Here is a 21,902-nt window from a genome sequence, read left to right as displayed (position 1 = left end):
TCTTGTCTTCTCAGTACACTTCTCTGTATCCTCCCAGAAGAAAGCTGAGAGCCAAGAGCTGGCACATTCCCTGGTGAGCCAGTAATAGCACCATCCTTTGGGCCCAGTTTAGTTGTGGAAGGGATGGATACTTAAGCTGAGAGGGCAAGGGAGTCCATGGGCATCGTTAGTTTTTGGTTTTGTTTGCTTTTTAGGGCTGCACCCCCAGCATATGGAGATTCCCAGGCTAGGGGTAGAATCTGAGCTACAGCTGCCAGCCTACATCACAGCTACAGCAATGCAGGATCCAAGCCTCGTCTGTGACCTACACCACAGCTCACAGCAATGCCAGATCCTCAACCCACTGAGCGAGATCCGTCGAACCCGAAACCTCATGGTTCCTAGTCGGATTCGCCTCCACTGTGCCACGACAGGAATTTCTGTTGTTGGGGGCTTTTTAACAGCAGGTGATCTCAGACCATTGTTTGGTTGATTTCGAGCGTGGGGCTGCCAGCTGCTGGGTTGTAGTAAGTTTTCTGTTATTTGCGGTCTTAGTCCTGACTCATAGCTTGTAAGTTCTCCAGTTCTTTCTGGATTTTATTAATATTGCACACATTTTGTAATTGTGCTAAGATGGTGTTTTAATTGCTTTTGCTTTGCAACACTTTTCCAAGTCCCTCTTCTTTTCTGTCTTTCAAAACTTTCTTGGTTTTACCATCATTAGTTCTTAGAAGTGACCTTTAGATTGACTGAAAAGCCTTTTAGGATTCTGATTGAATTTGTTTAAATTTAGTCTCAAGTAACTGATTGGGAATGTTGGTAATCCCACTGGCTGGACCACTCCCCACCCCCCACCCCCTCAGAGGCAGGGTTTGTGGATAGGACTCGTGTTAGTCTTCTTCCTGTGAGTGGCCATACTTTATTTCTTTGCATGTTTTGTAATTTTCTGCCAAAAACTGGACATTTAAATAAAAATTATTTTTGGCCACATCCGCAGCATATGGAAGTTTCCAGGCCAGGAATTGAATCCGAGCTGCAGCTGCAACCTACACCACAGGTAAGTAAAGCTGGCTCCTTAACCCAATGTGCCAGGCCGAGGATCAAACCTGCACCTCTGCAGCAACCTGAGCCATTACAGTCAGATTCTTAGCCCAGTATGCCACAGTGGGAACTCTAGGACATTTTAGATATGATGTAGCAACTCTGGAAATCAGATTTTATCCCCTGCCTTAGGGGTTGTTTGTTGTGGGTTCTTTTTTTTTGTGTGTGTGTGTTTTGTCTTTTGTCTTTTTTTTTTGTTGTTGTTGCTATTTCTTGGGCCGCTCCCGCAGCACATGGAGGTTCCCAGGTTAGGGGTCGAATCGGAGCTGTAGCCACCAGCCTACGCCAGAGCCACAGCAACACCAGATCCAAGCCGCATCTTGCAACCTACACCACAGCTCACGGCAACGCCGGATCGTTAACCCACTGAGCAAGGGCAGGGACCGAACCCACAACCTCATGGTTCCTAGTCGGATTCGTTAACCACTGCGCCACGACGGGAACTCCTGTTGTGGGTTCTTATTATTTGCTTACTTACTGACTTTACTAAACCATTTTTGAAGTCTGTATTCTTTGTCATGGGTGGTCACTAAAGTATTTCTCCAATTAGCTTCATAGGTCAGCTGTGTATTGTCAATTTCCTGAAATACCTGGAGCCAAAAAAATTGAGAAAAGAGGGAGTTCCTTGGTGGTCCAGCAGTTAAGGATTCAGCACTGTCGGTGCTTTGGCTCAGGTTAGATCCCTGGGCTGGGAACTTCTGCATGCTATGGGCACAGCGCCTCCCACCCCCACCCCAGCCCTTCGAAAACAAACAAACAAACAAAAAAAAACCAGTGGGGAGGGCATACCCTTGAGTCTCGCAGGCTGGCTCTGTTTTGGGCACTCCTTCAGGGCTCAGCAGGCTGGTTGCACTCTGCCTCAGCCTTTACTCCCAGATAAGAGGGAGCCTACAGACCAGTCCAGGTGAGGGTGTAGTGGCTTTTCAGGTCCCTGGGCACATGTGGTTCCTTTGTACAGGTGGAAGCTTTTAAAAGCCCTCATTCCCACACACAGCTTTCCCCAACCCTTTCCTTCCCAGGCTTCTCAGTATGCCTGCTGCGCCCTCGACTGTCATCCTGCCCTTGGCTGCTGCCACAAGTACTGGTGCCTTTGGCACCAGCCCTCTAGGAAGACTGCTCCAAGTCAAGGAAACAACAAAGGGAAGCCCTGCCACCTTACCGTGACCCCCAGGTGAAAGCCACAGGCACAGTCCCAGGTGAGCAATGAGGTCTAGTTCTCACCCTGCCCCACCGCCGGTATCTGGAGCACAGACTCTTGTCCCTTTGGTGGCTGACCTGAGCTGTGGGAGGGCGGCTGGGCAGCTCTCTCACCTCGAGGCTGCTGCTCTCCACACCTCCCTGGTGGTTGTTACGTCCTGCCCTGGACACTCAAGTTCCGCCACAATTGCCAGCTCAGTAGTCGCTCATGTTGGGGGTATGGAGCCATCGATTTCCCTACTCTTCCATTTTTAGTGGAATCACCTCCCATTAGTTCTCGAGCACTTCCTGATTGTTAGAACAAATGAATGTTCTACACTTGATTTTCCTAATCAATGCTGGAATAAGCTGTTACTCTAAAGAGCTCAGGTTCCATTTAGTGGGGGAAAATATTTAGAAACCAAGATCTGGGCACACATTTTTCTAAATGTCATATACTGCATATTTCATTAGGAATTTTAACATTTTATACTGTGCTAGTAGTTAATAGATTCTACTGATTCAACTAATAATCTCGTTTTGATTGATATTATAAAGATTTTGAGTGGGCTGCCCTTAACTCTACTTCCTTCTTAACTCTAAATTCACTTTTTTTTTTTTTTTTTGCCATTTCTTGGGCCTCTCCCGTAGCATATGGAGGTTTCCGGGTTAGGGGTCCAATCAGAGCTGTAGCTGCCGGCCTACACCACAGCCACAACAATGCAGGATCCGAGCTGCATCTGTGACCTACACCCCAGCTCATGGCAATGCCGGATCCTTAACCCACTGAGCAAGGCCAGGGATGGAACCCGAAACCTCATGGTTCCTAGTCGGATTTGTTAACCACTGCACCACGACGGGAACTCCTCTAAATTCACTCTTATATTTAGTCAGTTCACTAGATTTGGTTTTGTTTGCTTTTTAGAGCCGAACCTGCAGCATATGGAGGCTCCCAGGCTAGGGGTTGAATTGGAGCTACAGCTGCCAGCCTACAGCAACACATGATCCGGAGCCACATCTGTGACCTCTACCACAGCTCATGGCAATGCCAGATCCGTAACCCACTGAGCAAGGCCAGGGATCGAACCTGCATCCTCATGGATACTAGTTGGGGTCAGGTTCATTACTGCTGAACCACAATGGGAACTCCAGTTCACTAGGTTTTGGAGGAAGACCTATGTTGGTTGCATTTTGAAAGGAATGAGTGTTAATTTTTTGTTGGCTAATTGTGTGTCACTGTCAGGTTGGCTGCCAAGTTAAGTGGCTGAATCAAGAGAGAAGACTGAAGTCTCGGGTACAATTCTAAACAGGGGGTCCAGGGACATAGGACACCCCTGTTCCATGGTCTTGTCCAGAGAAAAGCTTCCCTTTGTCACTTTTCCATCCCCTAAAGCAGAGGTCAGCAGATACGGTTCACAGGTCAAATCTGGCCCACTGCCTTTTTCTTCTAGTTTGCAAGCCAAAAATGGGTTTTAGATAGTTTTTTTTTTTTAATCAAAAGAATAATAAGTTCTATCACAGCCCAAGGGAAGGAAGAGGCAGCAAAGAACAAACCTTTAAGAATGTGACTCACAAGATGACACAGTTCCTGCCCTCTGGGCCCCGAGGTATTTACCTGGCCATGGCTCCCTGAAAGGTAAGTTGGGAAGTCAGATCTCCAGTGATGTGTCCTTTGCAACTGGAAGAGGGGGAATCTCTTATGTAAGTCAACAGGGCAAGACTGCAGTTCAAGCAGCCGCCCAGTCTGTCACTCAGTTCTGTGCAGTGAGGCAGATGCTCCCAGGTGGGGCTCTTCCCACAGGAAGGACGGTTACAAGGACAGTAACCAGCAGACAGAGCAGCTACTGAGAGCTGGCTTGGGATGGACTTGCCAGAAAAGGTACAGCCATCGTTCAGGTACCTGAGCCATAAGATTCCGGCTAAAACTGAACAGAATAAAAGAGCATTAAGGATTTAATTTGGGGGCCTTTCAAGTTTTAGGAGGCATCCTGGGCACAGAGCTGACTGTACTGCTAGTTGAAGACATCAGTAGCACTGGTTTCCGGGCACATCCCCTTCTTTCTTCACGCCAACCCCAGTTCCGCCCCTTCCCCCACAGGCATGATAAAGGTATGACCTGAAGTAACCTAGGTAATGGGGGGGGGTGTCCTTCTAATGATGTAAACACTGTTTAGTTACATGCAGTGTTATTCCGTCCATTGACTTCATATCTGAAAGTGCTCATCAGATGTGCTATGTGCAACTATAGCAGACACGCCTAAGTGCTGGACAGCACCCTGCTGCCTGACCCCCATTCTACTCACCTTTTCTAGTGCTGGTCTCCTAGGAGATCCCGAAATTCCTGTGGTGCAGTTCCCTGTGTACAGAATTTCTGTGGGACCTGTGGCCAGATAAGGGGACCACTGCATCATAGAGCATTCCCATTAATAAATCTGACAGCTGTTTCCAGGTCAGTTTCCCAGAGGGCCGGATCATTTTATTCACTGCCGCAGTGTACACACACCACCCGCCGCCATTCACATCCTCACGGAGATTTATACATTGGCGTAATGCCATTCTGATGGGTACCAAGGGATATTTTACTGTTTTAACTTGCACTTTCTAGTTACTAAGGATTTCAGGTAACTGTCACATCCGTTCTTTTGGACTGCCCGTCTTTCTTTGCTGGATACATTCTTACGTATTTCACTCATTGGTCTTATCTAGATTAAACAAATTCTCCTTCAGAGACTGATGAGATTGTCTGTATCTTTCCATTAGATACCACAGTGGCCCTTTTCAGTTTCATTAATTCTGAGAAATTTTCAGTTCATCTATTTTCTCCCCATTTTGTCTCCTTGAGGAGCCTAGGATACAGATGTTATCTCTACTCTGTTATATGTTTTTTATTTTTCACACGCATTCTTTTTTCTTCGTAATGTCCTGCAGGAATTAATATCATCATCATATACTGTACTGATTTGGGGGGGTTGGCTCTATCAATTCTATCATCTAATTATTTACTCATGCCAATTATTCATGGCCATTCCCCCCCCCACATCTTTTTTGGGGACCGGGTAACTATCTGTTCCTGCTTCATGTTACCAATCTACTTTTTTTTTTTTTTTTTTTTTTTGCACGCAGAAGTTCCTGGACCAGAGATTGAACCTGCACCACAGCAGTGACAATGCTGGATCCCTAACCCACGGAGGCACAGGGAACTCCACCAATCCACTTTTCCTCAGTGATGTCTATTAGAAAAACTTTGAAATCTTGATGTCTACCTCCCATCAAGCTGGCTTGCTGTGCAGAAGGTATGGTGTGCTGTCTCAGTAAACTCAGGCCTCCAACCACTTTTTTCGGAATTGTCACTGGAGTATCTGCAGATCTCAGCTCCAGTTGAAGTAGGGTGTGTGTTACAAAAGAGAAAGGCCCACCCCCAACTGGGATGTGCCCCTGCTTCCTGACATAGTGGGCAGTAGTACCTCCTCCACCCAGAAAACTGTGTCCATTTACTGTGATGACTTGGCTTTGGAGAGAGAAGAGGTTGGTTCTCCAGGCTGGTTCTCCTGCATCAGCTGGACCAGGGGTCAGTGGAGCCTGAGCTGCCACCGCAGTGCCAAGCAGATCAGCCTGCATCCATCTCACAGAGGCACCCCAGGGCTGGGGGTGGGAGGGCAGTGTGCTGGGACATGCAGGTTACAGAAGTTTACAATATGGAAGTTTTCATAAGCACCTGCCTCTCTCCTGCCAACACCTCTCTCACAAGAGCCACATCTATGCATCTTCCCACCCGAAGTTGCCCCAACAGTTTAGCTCCCTGGACCCATGAACTGCTCTGACGTCTGTGGCATCTGCAGCGTCAGGCTGTGGGAACAAGTCAGCAGCCTATGCTGGTTCATGAACATGGCAGGAATCATAGACTTTAAATTCAAGGAAGGGAAAAGCAGTTTATTTGTGATGTAGTTATCTCTGTAATAATAATTAAAAAAGCAACAACTTTTAAAATGTATGTCCTTGTTTTGTTCAATTGTTTCTATAAATCTGGCAGTTATTTGGGCTGCAGTCATGTGGCTTCTTTACAACCTTTGAGGAGCGTGACTGGACAGCCCAGCCAGCCACACTGAGATGGAATAAAGAGAGGTACCTCTGTGACCTCAGACAGAAAAAGCCCTGGTGTTAACACTGTGTGTCTTAACTTTGACCTGTTTGAGAGGCCACAGAAGCAGCAAATGAGCCACTGTTTCTCTAACAAGAGGATAATTTAAAAAAAAAAAATTTTTTTTTGAGGGAATCTCACCTTTGTGTGCCAGGAAGGGCTGACCTCTTGCTCAGCCCTTGGAAATCCCTCTGGGAGTTCCTAATCTGCTCATACTCCAGAGTATGAGGCCACTTGTGTATAAGAACAAGTACTTGTGCTCTGCTCCAATTCCACATTCAGTCCTTGCTGCCAGATGCGTAAACTGAGTCAGCCCCTATAGTGCTTTCTTTCTTGAGCTCAGGCCTTGCCAGCAACAGTTTAAAACTTTTCAAATAGTGCATTCCATCAAATCTAAGACAAACCATTAGTTTAAGTACTTCTAAGGAAGAAAAAAAAAATGCCAGTTAAATTTGAGTATGTTATTGATCCTAATTTCAGAGATGTAAAAATAAGAAAACATTGACATCTCTGAAACAAACCAACCGCACAACCACATTATGGAAGAGGCAGTTTGGGACCACTTAAACATACAGGGCCCTTTTGTTTCAGCCATTCTATGAGAAAAAAAATGTGGTAAACCCTTTAAACTTTTCAAATATTTACTTAAAAATGCGTACTGTGTAGTTAGAGATTTACCACACTAGTGGGAAGTAGCTTAAGTATTTCAACAAATATACTATGAATATATAGTTCCTACTCAAAACTATACACTCTACCAAATTTTAATTCCTGTTATGTATCATATTCACGATTATCTAGACAAATATGGAGGCAAAGTGATGATTAACAAACAACAGGCTCCACGAGTGATGGAAATACAGGAAAAACATGGTACTTCATCTCTGTGGTAAGGGGTGAATTACTCAAGATAGCTAATCACTGGAAAACAAAGTAGATTCTTACTTCACACCATATATTGTCAACAACATTGTAGCAATGACCCATGAATAATATAAATTAATCTAAACAAAATTTATGTCATGCATTATCAAGAACGAACTACCTGACACTGTATCAGATTCTAGAGATTCTTAGGGTAGTTGTATAACATTTCAAGAAAACATATACATTTAATTGTTTCAGATTGATTTCTAAGACTCAAACTATTTACACCAAAACTTAAAGAAAATAAGAATCTCTATATCAACAGCTCAAAATAAATGATTTGCCTGAAGTCCACTTCTCAATTGCATAACTCCTACAAAAGTGTGACTTTATCTTCAGTTATCACTAAGAATGACCTAAATCAGCTTAAAATGTAGTCTTTCACGAAAAAAACAGCCCAGAGGTGGAGTGGCTACACAGCTGGCTGGTTCAGTGGCTCAAGAGCATGGTCGGGGTCCCAAGTTCTTCCAGTTTTTCTGCTTTGCTGTGCACAAAGTGTAATTCATTGCTGAAGGAGAGCCAGGCATCACATCCAGACAAGGAGACGTTCAACAAGATTTCACTTTTCCCTGCTTGATTCCTTGAATTTTGAGGAAAGCTTTTCCAGAAATAACCTGCCAGATATTTTCTTTATCTGTCTAGAATTGGGTCCTTGACCCTCTAAACCAACTGCTGGCAATGAAAACAGGATTATCATTATTCATTGAAACAAATCAGGATTTATGCCCTGTTCTGTGAGGAGGAATGGATATCCAAACTCAGCCAGCCAACAAGTAAGGAGCAAGTGAGCAGGGAAGTCATTCAACAATGCCAGCTACAAACCCGTACAAATGTGCTCTTAATCCATTCAGGAAGGAGTGAAGCATGGTGTTTAAAAATATCATCATATTAAATAAGAATAAAGCTAATTCCTAGGTTACACAGTATGTGTGCTCTGTACAGACTTATACAGGCATTTAAATAAAAAATAGGTGGAAAAAAGACTAAAATTGGACTTTTTAAAAAAACTATCAAGTGCAGTGAGTCCTACAGTGTTTCTCACTACTGGAGACTTCTGGCATTAACAATTTAAAATTCATCTATGCATTTTTCTACTTTATGCATAGGTTACTATCTCTTCCTGACTCAGAGTTGAAAACATTACTTAAAACATTGCCTTCTTTATGGAAGACTTAGTTAATAAACAATGATAAAATACATTATAAATGCCAAGGAAGAATACAAAAAGAAGCATACTTTATACTTTTCAAATATTAGTTAAGTAATAATGTATATTAAGATACTAACATTGGGGTGCTACCTAAAATGTTACCATGTCTTACAAATTATTCTAGTAAGGATAGAATGCATTTTTAAACATGATTGAGACATGAACATATGGTTCCTGTAATGTAGCATGCTATAAAACAAACAGACCAAAATGCCCCTCAAAAGCATTAGTCCTACACCCTCAAGAACCACTCATATATGAATTTAATGTTGCCATGTCGCTGCCTTGATTGGCTACCTGTGACTTTACAGCTTCTATTTACAAAAGGAGCATGTTTATTCATGACAGCCATCTTGTGTTTTTTTTTTTTTACAAAGAGCTTGATATTTTATCAGAAACATAAATTTTAGTATTAATAATTCCAACAGAATGTTTTCCACTTCCTTAAATTAAGAGGTTTCCCTTGATATAAATTCCCTGATATGTAAAACAGTTCGAATCCATGGTGAAAACTATGTACATTCTAAATAAAATTTATAAAATCTTATTCTTACCTAGTCTGGTATCCCACATGTGATGTGGCCTAGTTACAACTGTGGTTTTTACCCTGCAAACTTTCAAATTCCAAGTCTGACTCATGCTCAAAGGCTGGTCCACATTTACCTGGGTAAAATCTCTGACTTATGATGAGAGAAGTTTTTTATTCATTATATTGAGGGGGTTCTGTGACAATAAATTGTGACTTCAGAGAAGCCTTCCCACATCAATTACATTTACATTCCCTCTCCTGTGAATTCTCTGATGGCTATTGAAGGCTGATTTGTGGTAGAATTTCTTCCCACATTCGTTACATTCATAGGGTTTCTCTCCTGAATGAGTTCTATAATGTACAGTAAGGTATGACATCCGAGAGAAGGCTTTCCCACATTCATTACATTCAAAAGGTTTCTCTCCTGAATGAATTCTATGATGAATAGTGAGATATGACATCTGAGAGAAGAATTTGCCACATTCATAACACTCGTAGGCTTTTTCTCCTGTGTGTGTTCTCTGATGCCTATTAAGGGCTGAATTCTGGCAGAAGGTTTTTCCACATTCATTACATTCATAGGGCTTCTCTCCTGAATGAATTCTATGATGTATAGTGAGGTATGACATCTGAGAGAAGAACTTCCCACATATGTAACATTCATAGGGCTTCTCGCCTTTATGTATTCTCCGATGTCTACAAAGGGCTGAATTCTGGTAGAAAGTTTTCCCACATTCATTACATTCATAGGGTTTCACTCCTGAGTGTGTTCTATGATGAATAGTGAGGTATGACAACTGGGAGAATAATTTTCCACACTCATTACATTCATAGGGTTTCTCCCCTGTGTGTACTCTCTGGTGTCTCATGAGGGCTGAGTTCAGATAGAAAGTTTTCCCACATTCATTACATTCATAGGGTTTCTCTCCTGAATGAGTTCTATAATGTACAGTGAGATATGAAAGCCTAGAGAAGAACTTCCCACATTCATTACATTCGTAGGGTTTCTCCCCTGTGTGTGTCCTCTGATGTGTAGTCAGAGTAGACTTTCGGCAGAAGCATTTCCCACACTCGTTACACTTATAGAGTTTCACGCCTGTGTGAATTTTCTGATGGTCATTCAGTGCTGACTTCTGGGAAAAGGTTTTTCCACAGTCATGGCAGACATAGGGTCTCTCTCCTGAATGTGTTCTCTGGTGTTGTGTGAGGTGTGTCTTCTGGCAAAAGGATTTTCCACAATAACTACATTCATAGGGCTTCTCTCCTGAGTGAGTTCTTTGATGCTGAATGAGGTGTAACTTCTGGTAGAAAGTTTTCCCACATTCATTACATTCATAGGGCTTCTCCCCTGTGTGTGTTCGCTGATGGACAGTGAGGGTTCCCTTCTGGCAGAAGGATTTCCCACATTGGTTACATTCATAAGGCTTCTCTCCTGTATGAGTCCTCTGATGTATAATAAATTTTGACTTTTTACAGAAGGATTTCCCACATGCGTTGCATTCATAGGGCTTCATTTCCATATGAGCCCCCTGGTGCACACTGAGGTTTGACATTTGGAGAAAGGCTATTTCAGATTCATTCCACTTATAGGGCTTCTCCTCCATATGATTAACAAACACTGTATCCTTTTGAAAGGCTTTCTGGCATTCAATATATTCAAAGGGTTTCTCCAAAATATGTATGTTCTGATAAATTTCCTCATTTAGAGCATAAGCCTCCCCATTTTGATTAAATTCATTGGGTTTATCTCTTTGATGAGTTTTCTCCAGCTTAACATGGAGAAGTGATTTCCCACATGCACTACATTCATCAGGCTTCATTCTTGCATAGCTTCCATCACTACTAATATATTCTGAAACAGATTTTAAACTCTTTTCACAGGAGTCACATTTATAGGATATTTGTCTTGAAGGAACAGGGTTTGTTTCCACAGTAAAAGTCTTACCAAGAACATTACCTCTCTCTTCAATCAGGGTTGTTCTGTTGATAGATAGAGTCTGCCTTGGATGTTTGTCTTCATTTTCCGGGGCTCCCTCTATCAAATCATGGACTTTCCAGACTTCTAAAAAGAGACCAAATTAACCAAATTTTACACATCTTCCTATATAAAATATGAAACGTGACTTATACACAAGCATTTCATTGTGACATAGATGCTAGCTTTATGGAAAGACAAATATGTAATTCCAAGAGTACTTTTTCCCCTTCTGGGTTAGAATAAACATGCATTTGCACACACACAACCTCCACAATCTCCAGTGAAGAAGAAAGACGAGATTGAGAACAAGCTAGTAAAAACACAAGCACCTTTGACCTTTTCTACTTTTTAAGATGTTGTTCAAAACTAGATACAAAAGGTTAAAATATAAATGTGGAGCGATGACCACAAGACAAAGGATGCTGGATGAACAACTAACTCAGTAGATATGAAAAGACTCACAGCAAGCAGGTAAGCTGATGGGGCAGTAGGAACATCAGGAGATATGTCCAAGGAGGAGTCAGTTTGCAGGATATAGGGTCAGCACTTTACACCCTATTACTTCATATCAAGTGGAGAGACGGATTACAATCTAAGGAACTATCTCCTACAGAGATTATCTGCTACCAACAATGCCCCAGCTTATGTTCAGCCTGTCTCTGCTCCTACTGTTTTACTAAGTCTGCTTCACTTCTAGCCTTGGTCTACTCAAAACTTATCTTTTATGGGGAGTTCCATGCTTTAAAAATAAAAAACAGTAAAAGTCCTTTCTCAACTTTATTAGTTGCATTTCCCCTTAAATTGAAAATACTCCCCATACAATCATCTTAGCACAGGTGATTCAGCCTTGCACTTGAACTTTAATATTACATGTGCAATGCTGAGTTTTAAATTATCCATGCATCTCTGTTCTTTTCTCATAACCAAAACCTCTTAGTAAGTATGGTTTTATTTCCTTTGAACCCCTCAAAAGAAATCAGAGAAACTGTTCTTAATCACATGGCCATCTTTCAAGTACCAGAATATATAGGGATGTGACCTATGCACACATATTTAGAAATAACTGTCTATATCTGAATCACTTTGCTGTACACTTGAAACACAGCACTGTAAATTAACTATACTCCAATAAAATATAAAAACAGTAAAATAAAAAGAAATAACTGCTATAAATTATTTGTAAACAAATGCACAAGAAGGTTTTCTCACCTACCTGCCTCCTCAGATAAAGAAGTAAATGTGCACTGTATGTTACATACTACAGTGGTGGGAGGGAGAACATGCCCTTTATAGGATTATGGGAGAAGGGGGGGTAATAGAGAAGCTCAAGCAAAAAATAACACAATCAAGTAACAGATTCCTTGATGAAACCTAACTTTTTTTTTAAAGCATTATCAAGAGGTAGAGTCAAAGTTGAGAGGAGGAAGAGACTGGAGGGATAAGAGCTGGAATGAAAAACTTTAAGGAGGGGCTGAATATTTGAGTCCAGACTTAAAAGAATGTTGGGACAAATAACCCAGGCCCCAGTGAAATGTTAAGATGTAGGGATAAAAAAAATCATGTAAACAGAAGACACTTAAGAGTGGACCAAATGGAGTTTAGCCAGTTTTGGCAAACAACAGAAAATTTAATTTTTCCAGGCAACACAGGGCCAATGCTGTGTGATTCTTAAAGGAAGAGGAACTAAATCTCCCTTTGGGAAACAGTGTAGGCTTATCCTGTGAGATCAGTGATAAGATGGATTAGAAACAGTCAAACACATCTTGCAAATCCAATCAGAATGAGGCTACTGCTATCATGTGAAATACCGAACCAGAGAACAGGGTGGACAATGCAGCATTTAACAGACAAAAACCCTAAAGTCTTGAGATGGAGAAGCCCCTTGAAGAACTCAGAAAACAGCAACCACCAAAGGGTGAAGGAGATCCTTGAGAGACATCTCTGGAGTGGATGAGAGGATAAACAATCACGATTTACTGCTGTTTCTCCTACTTGCTGAGCGCTGTTCTGACAGGACATTATTCAAAGCACTGGGAACAGAACAGTAAATAAAAAAGAGATGAAAATGAACACTTGGGGAAAGAGGGAAACCCTGCTGTGCTGTCACAAAACAGGCAGTGCTGGTCTTAGGAATGATGACTAGCGCCAGTGCTCACAACAGCACAGGTCAACAGAGTTTACTGGTTTAAGCACAGAACTCAGGTTTGACATCAAAGAGATGTGAAACTCAAAGAGAAGAGAAAAGTGAAACCAGGCACAGAAATAAGTCTGAGGCATTTCATGAGAAAGAATAAAAAAGGAAAGTAATAAGAACATGGAGAGTCACATGAGTTATTCTCTAATAACAGACTATGAATAATTCTCTATTGTTTTGAACTATGAATGCCTGAAAACAAAAAGAACATACAATAATGGGTTATGGAAAATGCTGTAAGAATGAGAAGACCTGAGGTTTAAGAGGAAGAAGGAAGTGAGTGGGTTTTGGTTATGGGTAGAAGCAAGTGTGGAAAATCCCTAGTAGCGTAAGTATTTGTGGGGAAGGAAGACATCTTCAGGAGTGAGATTCAAGCACATGAAGCACAAGATAACTTTAAGTCACTTCTAAAGGCTTGGCACCTCACCGCCTAACACACCTGGGTAGGTCTGAAGAAGGAATTCTCCTTCCACTATCCATGGATCCTCTCCTTGCTCCAACTTGGTGATAACTTCCGGTTTGATGATGTGACATCCTGTTAACAGAAACAAAAGAGAGAACCTGAACCTGGCTGCTGGGCTTCCGGATCTGTCATGTGAGGGAAGGGCTGCCTTACAAGCTACACAACACAAGTGCTGTACCAAAATTAGAACCCATGTGGAGTTAAAGACCAAATGACCTGCCTGGTATCCCAGATAACACATTTGTCTCATCAAATTCAAAGTTGATAAGTTAGAGATAAACCCCGGATACATCAGCAAGTCAGAAAGCAGGCTCCCCTCACCCACAGAGACCAGGTGGCTGTAGTTCTCCAGCATCACATCCCTGTAGGTTGTCTTCTGCTCAGCGTCCAGCTGCCGCCACTCCTCCTGCGTGAAGTCCACAGCCACGTCCTTGAATGACACTGGTTCCTGTAATGGCACAGTGATTGGATTGGGTCTGTGGGGCCGAAACACGGGGACAAGAGCTTACCCAGCTCACTGGTGAAGCTAACACTATACACTTTCTTTCTGTTACAGATCTTGTGGGAGGAAAATAAACAGTACACTGCCATGAGTTTGTTCAGTATGCGGGAAAAAAAAAAATGTCTTGCACTGTGAGCCAGGAATAATCCTGGCTATTGGGGACCTAGACCAGGAAACAAGCCCCTGCCCTGGAAGAGCTCAGGCATGAGGCCACTGCTGGAAACCCAAGATACGCTGTGCTCCTTCGTTTTGCTTCTAGAACATTAACAACATTGCTTTACCTCCACCACCACCCCTGCCCCCTCCTCGGTCTCCTCTACTAGCCCCTGATCTCCTCCAAGTCATCCTCAAGTTAGAGGGTCCCAGGGCTCAGGTTTTTTCCTTTACTCATTGCTTTGATGATAATCCCATCTGGCCTCATGAATTTACTAAGCCTTCAGGTACCATTTTTATTAAGCATTATACTAGATATCCTAGCTTTTGAAATAGGGCAAAAACAAGAAATTAAAGAAATAAAGAATAGAAGATGATATAAAGAGTAGAAGATCCTCCCAAAGCAATAGAAATTAGAGCAAAAATAAACCCATGGGACTTAATCAAACTGAAAAGCTTTTGCACAGCAAAAGAAAACAAAGCAAAAAGAAAACAAAAAGACAACTTACAGAATGGGAGAAAATAGTTTCAAATGATGCAACTGACAAGGGCTTAATCTCTAGAATATATAAACAACTTATACAACCCAACAGCAAAAAAAACCAATCAGTGGAAAAATGGGCAAAAGACCTGAATAGACATTTCTCCAAAGAAGATATACAGATGGCCAACAAACACATGAAAAAATGCTCAACATCGCTGATTATAAGAGAAATGCAAATCAAAACTACCATGAGATACCACCTCACACCAGTCAGAATGGCCATCATTAATAAATCCACAAATAACAAGTGCTGGAGGGGCTGTGGAGAAAAGGGAACCCTCCTGCACTGTTGGTGGGAATGTAAACTGGTACAGCCACTATGGAGAAGTGTTTGGAGATACCTTAGAAATCTATACATAGAACTTCCATATGACCCCGCAATCCCACTCTTGGGCATCTATCCGGACAAAACTCTACTTAAAAGAGACACATGCACCCGCATGTTCATTGCAGCACTATTCACAATAGCCAGGACATGGAAACAACCCAAATGTCCATCGACAGAGGATTGGATTCGGAAGATGTGGTATATATACACAATGGAATACTACTCAGCCATAAAAAAGAATGACATAATGCCATTTGCAGCAACATGGATGGAACTAGAGAATCTCATACTGAGTGAAGTAAGTCAGAAAGGCAAAGACAAATACCATATGATATCACTTATAACTGGAATCTAATATCCAGCACAAATGAACATCTCCTCAGAAAAGAAAATCATGGACTTGGAGAAGAGACTTGTGGCTGCCTGATGGGAGGGGGAGGGAGTGGGAGGGATGGGGAGCTTGGGCTTATCAGACACAACTTAGAATAGATTTACAAGGAGATCCTGCTGAATAGCATTGAGAACTATGTCTAGATACTCATGTTGCAACAGAACAAAGGGTGGGGGAAAAAATGTAATTGTAATGTATACATGTAAGGATAACCCGACCCCCTTGCTGTACAGTGGGAAAATTTTAAAAAAATTAAAAGAAAAAAAAAGAGTAGAAGATCCTAAAGATGACATGTTTATATAATAAATGTACAAACAACTACTGGAGCTAAAAAAATGGATTCAGAAAGGTCTCAGATTCAAAATAAATATACAAAATCAAATGTATTTCTGTATACTAGCAAGAAACAATTTAAACTATCTAAAACATAAAACATTTAGAAAAATTAAAAAGGTGTGTAAGTCATTAGCACTGAAAACAATAAATTATTGCTGAGGGATATTAAAGATGACCTAAATGGGAGTTCCCACTGCCTCATGGCTCTGAATACCATCTACATGTCAACATTTGCCAAATTTCTATCACCAGCCTAAGCTTCTCAGCTCCAGACTCACATGTTCTGTTCTGCCCTGCAGCTCCTCCTACAGCTCAGAGAAGGAGCCAGGCTGCAGGATTAGCCAGTTACGAGGAGAGCAACAAGCCAGGCAACACGTCCTAGGTCTGTATTTTGTTACAAGGATACTGGCCTCAGGGATGGTTAAGGGGATCGATCCCTTCTTCCTACCAACCCTCCCAGGGAAGGAGCACAGTCTTGAAGAGGGGCAGGGGGCTCACAGGAGACCCGGATATTGCTGCACCCAGACCTTTTAGTGTGGCTTTTTGGAATAAATCCACACATTCTCACTGTCTCTTCTGAATCATCAACTCTAATACTACATAACGACACACACAAGTATCAATAGACTCATCTATGGAGAACACTTAACATAAGTTCTTTGGACTTAACACATGTCTCAATGATATGTACTATTACTTTTCATTATCTACCGTGTATCTCACCACTCTTTCCAGATAAGGACAGAAATTCACCAAAAAATACATTAATAAGTTTAAGTAACTAAAGGTAACATGGCTGTGAAGTTTATGTAATCACCAAGAAAGGACTCTAAGACAGTCTTGGCATGTTAAAAAACAAAGACTCAGATGATTTCCACAGAACGAGGAGGAAGGAGTGGTGTGCAGGTTAGAGGAAAGCCCATGTCAAGCTCAGGGCCCACTTGGGTTCCCACTGTGGCTCAACAGGATCAGCAGTGTCTAGGAGGGCTGGGACACAGGTTCGATCCCTGCCCTGGCACAGTGGGTTAAGGATCTGGCATTGTCGTAGCTGCAGCTTAGGTCACAGCTATGGCTCAGATCTGTTCTCTGGCCTGGGAACTCCATACGCTGCAGGGCAACCAAAAAAGAAAAAAGCTCAGGGGCCATTGGAGACTACAAGCTCCTGACACTGACTGAAAATCTCAGTTCTCTCTGTGGAACAAAGAGTGTGGGATGGGTCCTGTTAGCAAGGTTCCCTCAGATGCCAGGTCACCTGATACCCAGCTGCTGACAGGACACACTGGTAGAAGTGGCTGCCACCCAAACATGCAGATGAATGTTTGAGCAGAACTGCCCGCCTCCCCCCAAGCCCAGCTTCAAGAAGACTGGCTCAGAGAGTAACAGCAAGTTTTCCAGAAGCTCTGCCCATACTTCAGACATCATCAGCCATGCCTATGGCCACTCAGACGAAGGCTAGGAGTCCACTCATGCACAAATTAGAAGTCATTACCAAACGCAAGAATGAGGGATGAGAGTAGCGAGCAGGTTAATCTCTTCATAAATAGAATAATGCACACTTTATCTTACTTCTGGTTTTGCATTTGTAATTTGTGGGGATTTTTAATTGCTTGCACCTTTGCCTTATGAGGAAAAACAGCACAATAAGAAAAAAATCAGGGTTGTTTTTTTTTTTTTGCAATGTGCATGAAATACATGCACTGTTGCTGCTTGAAAAAAATGTTATTGTGAATGTTCCCACTGATTTTTTATTTGGGGATTTTTTTTTTAATGGGCTAAGTGGCTTGCCCAAGTTCATTTTTATACAAAAGAAAGGGAAGAAAATTGCACTATTCTTCTGGCTTAAAATAATATTTACAAGCATTTTATATTTTAAGAAAACAGATTTCAGAAAACCTGGATACAAATTAAGAAAGCAATCAGAACTGCGGATACTTAGGGGTTTTCGGTTACTTTCAAAGGACAAGGGAACAACCCATGAGGTGTGTGTCTTAAAAGGCCACTTAGTGTAGTAACATTCCAGATGTGAAGGGTCACCAAAGCAAAGGGCCAGGACAAGCAGGACGCTTCTGCTGGGCATCTTTCCGTCAGCGGAGCAGACATCTCCATGGGCAGAACCATTCACTTTGAGCCGAGAAGCACCCATGTAATTATATGAAGTCCCCAAAGAGTAACTGCACCCCCAGTTAAGAAGAGAGGAACGGGAGTTCCCATCGTGGCGCAGTGGTGAACGAATCTGACTAGGAACCATGAGGTTGCAGGTTTGATCCCTGGCCTTGCTCAGTGGGTTAACAATCTGGTGTTGCCCTGAGCTGTGGTGTAGGTTGCAGACACGGCACAAAAAAAAAAAAAAAAAAAAAGAGAGAGAGAGAGAGAGAGAGGAACGGGGAACGGAGCAGTCTTCCCAACCAGCTGAGCTGTGTGCTGATGGGCGGGATGGAGCTGGGCCCAGAGTTCGGCTCTCCTTTCAAACCCCCAACCTCAGCCTCACCCTCAGTCAGCGGAGGAGCTGCTTCCCAGAGGAGATGCCTCCCCACCTCCAACCCAGCTCTGCTATTTTTCACTGTCTACTGGGTCATTCCCACTATTCTTTCTCCCATTAAACAAAACATCCTCCTCAGTTCCCACTCCAACCACTGTCCAATTACTCCATTCACTGTGAGAGCAAAAACGTCTTGAAAACATTAGGAACAGACCAAACCCGGTTCTCCGCCCTTCTCTCTTACAGCTCTCCGATCTGGACTCTGCCCCACAAATCATCCAAACTAATCATCAGGAAGGGAGTCAGGACCTCCCCAGGGCTGAGCTCAGTGGTTAAGGGTTCAGTGTAATGGGAACCTCAAAAGAGCTTTCCAAGCAGAAGCAAAATGCTGTGATTAACATTGTAGGAGAAATACTCAAAATGGAAAATACACCTGAGCTAGTAAAAAGATAGCAGCATAGAAGTATCTGGAACATCTTAGAAATAAAAAAATAGGGACTAAAACCCCTGTAGAATATAACATTAACAAACCTAATAATACAATGTGATAAAAGAAGATGGAGGAGGAGTTTAAAACGAGTCCCATTTTTCTGGATAGGATGACAGGCTGGATGACCCAACAATGAACTGCTAGGGACAAGAGGAGAAGGCATAAGTGGGGGGCTATAAATAGTTAGTTTGGGATCCACTGGATCCACTGATTTGAGGTGTCCTTTGGGCAAACATCATGGAGATGCTGACAAGTGACTGAACACAGGAGAACTGACAGAGCTGGAGGTTAAAAGCACTGGAGGGTGAAGTCATACAGATTTAAGAGTCATAAACAAAGAGTGGGAAAACAGAAAGAGGGTGGGACAAAGAAACAGTCAGGAAGGGAGCAAGGAGAGACCTGCCACAGGAACCAACAGAGGATACTTTGCAGATGGGAAGGCGACGGTGCTCCAAGGCAAGGACGGGCGCATCTGCCCTGGATCTGCCTGATGAATGACAGGTCACCTCTACCAGATCACGTCCGGGGGGGGACAGGGGCACAACCAAGACTGCGGGCCCGAAGGATAAAACGGGGGTGGGAACTAAGAAATCCGTGCCAGAGACGGCGATACATGGCCCACAACTCCGCTCCATCACATGGTAAGAGAGAAACGGAATTTTACTTGAAGGGCGAGAAGCCCATTTCTCCAGATAATCTTCATTTTATCCCTGGATTGAGCCATGAAAGCATTTCTATTTATGTGACGACAATGTTCTAGTGCCCCAAAATGCTGCATGCATTGAGTGCTCCCTGGACAGCATGCCCTCAGCTAACAGGAGGCACAAGTACGGCAGCAATGGCAACAGTTTAAGGGCTGTCATTTAGAAAAGCTAGGTGCAGCCACAGCAGGCACATCAAAAAAAAATTTTTTTTTTCTGTTTTTTTTTTGCCATTTCTTGGGCCACTCCCGCGGCATATGGAGGTTCCCAGGCTAGGGGTCAAATCGGAGTTGTAGCCACCAGCCTACGCCAGAGCCACAGAAACTCGGGATCCGAGTCAAGTCTGCGACCTACGCCACAGCTCATGGCAATGCCGGATCCTTAACCCACTGAGCGAGGCCAGGGATCAAACCCGCAACCTCATGGTTCCTAGTCGGATTTGTTAACCAATGAGCCACGATGGGAACTCCAAAATTTTTTTTTTAACAAGGAAAAACCAAAGCATTCTGGCAGGACAATGCAAGTCAAGAAGTGGATGGTAATTATCTTTTCTTTTTTTTTTGGGGGGGGGGTGGAAATGGACGTCAAGAACACAGGCTTATACAGTGGCTTTAAGAGCGATGGAAAATCATGGGCTCTACAGGGAACCTGACCTGCTCCTTTATGTTCTGACTAACCACATATTTTCTCTATGTTTACTTTCCTGTCTTAAATTCTGAACTATTTGCCTCCTAAGGTACTGTTACAAAACAAAGTAAAGCGTACAAAACATAAACAGGAAAACTCACCAGAGATTGATTCATTTTCTGCTGCTCTTGGAAAAACATGCAGGACTGTGAAAGTGGAGGCCCACCTGGTGGAGGAAAACGCAGGCAGTGAAGCTATGGAAGAATTCACCAAGGAAACGCTTTCATACAGGGCACCTGTGCTCAGGCTCCATGAGAGAAATCTGGGGGAGATTGTCTTTACCCTGTAGAAGGTCCTGGAAGAGTCAAGAGGGAGCCCTCACCCACACACCTGTAACTCCCACTTGTCAGTGGTGATTGTGTGGGTACATTTTCTCATCAGTGAATGACCACAGAACCCTATTACAATAATCCTCCAATATTAAATATAAAATTTAATAAACAGTTATAGACGTCTCTTCTTACTAACCCCCATTAACAACTCAAACTCAGAAAATCCAAAGATGCTCTGAGTAAAGGGATACAAGCAGGAGCGGCTCAGACTTTCAATTACCTGGACAAGTATCGTACATCGCACTGTAAGCGCGACGCTCAAAAAAACTTTTTATTGAGAAACTAACTTTAAGTGGACAGACCACTGGCCTGCGACTTTGAGTCCTGTAAGCAATCCCACCTACAGACCCGGTGACCTGGCACAAGTTCCTCCCTTCTCAGGTCCAATCTCCTCTACCCTCAACCAAGGCAGTAGGACAGGTGCCTCGCAGATTCATTCCTCACTCCACTGTGTGGTTCTGCAGGGCAGAACCTGGAGAGGAGTCAGCGGACACTTACATTAGAGAACCACGGTGCTGATGGGCCTTTACAGACCCGTGCGGAATCCCTAGAGAGCGAGGGGCAGGAGTGTAGGGATGTGGAGAAAGGAGGGGACGCAGCACGTCCGCGGCGGAGCCTCTAACCACTGCTCCCCCAGGACCCCCGGAACTCCCAGCCGGCCCTGCCCTTTGATCTCTGGGAAGCGGTGAAACCCTCCTGGTTGCTCTCTCCTGGGGCTCGGGGTGGGCTTCCTCCAACCCTGCTACCCGCCGATGCACGACTTACCTGTCGGGACTCGCTGACCCGCCCGGGGCTCCCGAAGCTCCAGGCCGGGGGTGGCTCCTCCGGCGAGTGCCTCTCCCGGGGTCCCTCCTCTCCGCTTCTCGAGGTCGCTGGGCTCGAGGAGCCGACTCTGGGCCTAGGGGACAAGCTCCCTTCAGGAGAACTTCCCTTCCTGAGGCCTAAGTCGACCTCCAGGGACCTCACCGTCCCGCGCGCTACAGACGGTCGGGCCCGGGCCCGGCCGCCCCTGCCCGCCTGGCCCCTCAGCCCCTCCTGCCCAGGCCGGGGGCTCCGGGGCTCGAGCTCGGAAGTCCCCGCTCGAGCCTCCACCCGGCCCGCGCGAACCCTCGCCCGCACAGCCCGCACCCGCTGGGTGCAGGCCCCGCCGGACGGCGCCCAGCCCCGCAGGCCCCAGAACCCTCGCCAGCCGGAGGCCAGAGCCTGGGAACGAAGGCCAGCGGCGACCGGGGCACCGACAGGAAACGGCTGCGGCGAGGCGGCA

The 21,902-nt window shown here is 43.9% G+C and overlaps 1 protein-coding gene and 1 long non-coding RNA gene across 2 annotated transcripts in view; one reads left to right on the top strand and one right to left on the bottom strand.

The window, feature by feature from the left end:
- Positions 1–9,023, top strand: part of LOC102160627 — a 63,365-nt gene extending 54,342 nt beyond the window's left edge. The window contains exons 8-9 of the long non-coding RNA XR_002342211.1: positions 1,631–1,754; positions 2,100–9,023. This is a non-coding gene — a long non-coding RNA (uncharacterized LOC102160627). The remainder of the gene's footprint in view (positions 1–1,630; positions 1,755–2,099) is intronic.
- On the bottom strand, positions 6,166–21,902 carry ZNF12 (zinc finger protein 12). Its single transcript, XM_005653056.3, has 5 exons — positions 21,404–21,902; positions 20,408–20,472; positions 14,017–14,143; positions 13,672–13,767; positions 6,166–11,122 (listed from the first exon to the last, which is right to left on the bottom strand). Exons 2-5 carry the CDS (start codon positions 20,444–20,446, stop codon positions 9,276–9,278), a joined length of 2,109 nt encoding a protein of 702 aa, XP_005653113.1. The 5' UTR covers positions 20,447–20,472; positions 21,404–21,902; the 3' UTR covers positions 6,166–9,275.

Source organism: Sus scrofa, chromosome 3, assembly GCF_000003025.6.
Source record: "Sus scrofa isolate TJ Tabasco breed Duroc chromosome 3, Sscrofa11.1, whole genome shotgun sequence".
NCBI lineage: Eukaryota > Metazoa > Chordata > Mammalia > Artiodactyla > Suidae > Sus > Sus scrofa.
Note: the sequence above shows the minus strand (reverse complement) of the source record. Positions and strands in the feature narration are given on the sequence as shown.

Coding starts and splice junctions, on each gene's coding strand:
- ZNF12 (XM_005653056.3), bottom strand. CDS start 20,446: ATGTTTTTCCAAGAGCAGCAGAAAATGAATCAATCTCTG. Junction 14,144..20,407: donor AGAAAATGAATCAATCTCTG/GTGAGTTTTCCT, acceptor GTGCCATTACAG/GAACCAGTGTCATTCAAGGA. Junction 11,123..13,671: donor CCTTCTTCAGACCTACCCAG/GTGTGTTAGGCG, acceptor GTCTCTTTTTAG/AAGTCTGGAAAGTCCATGAT.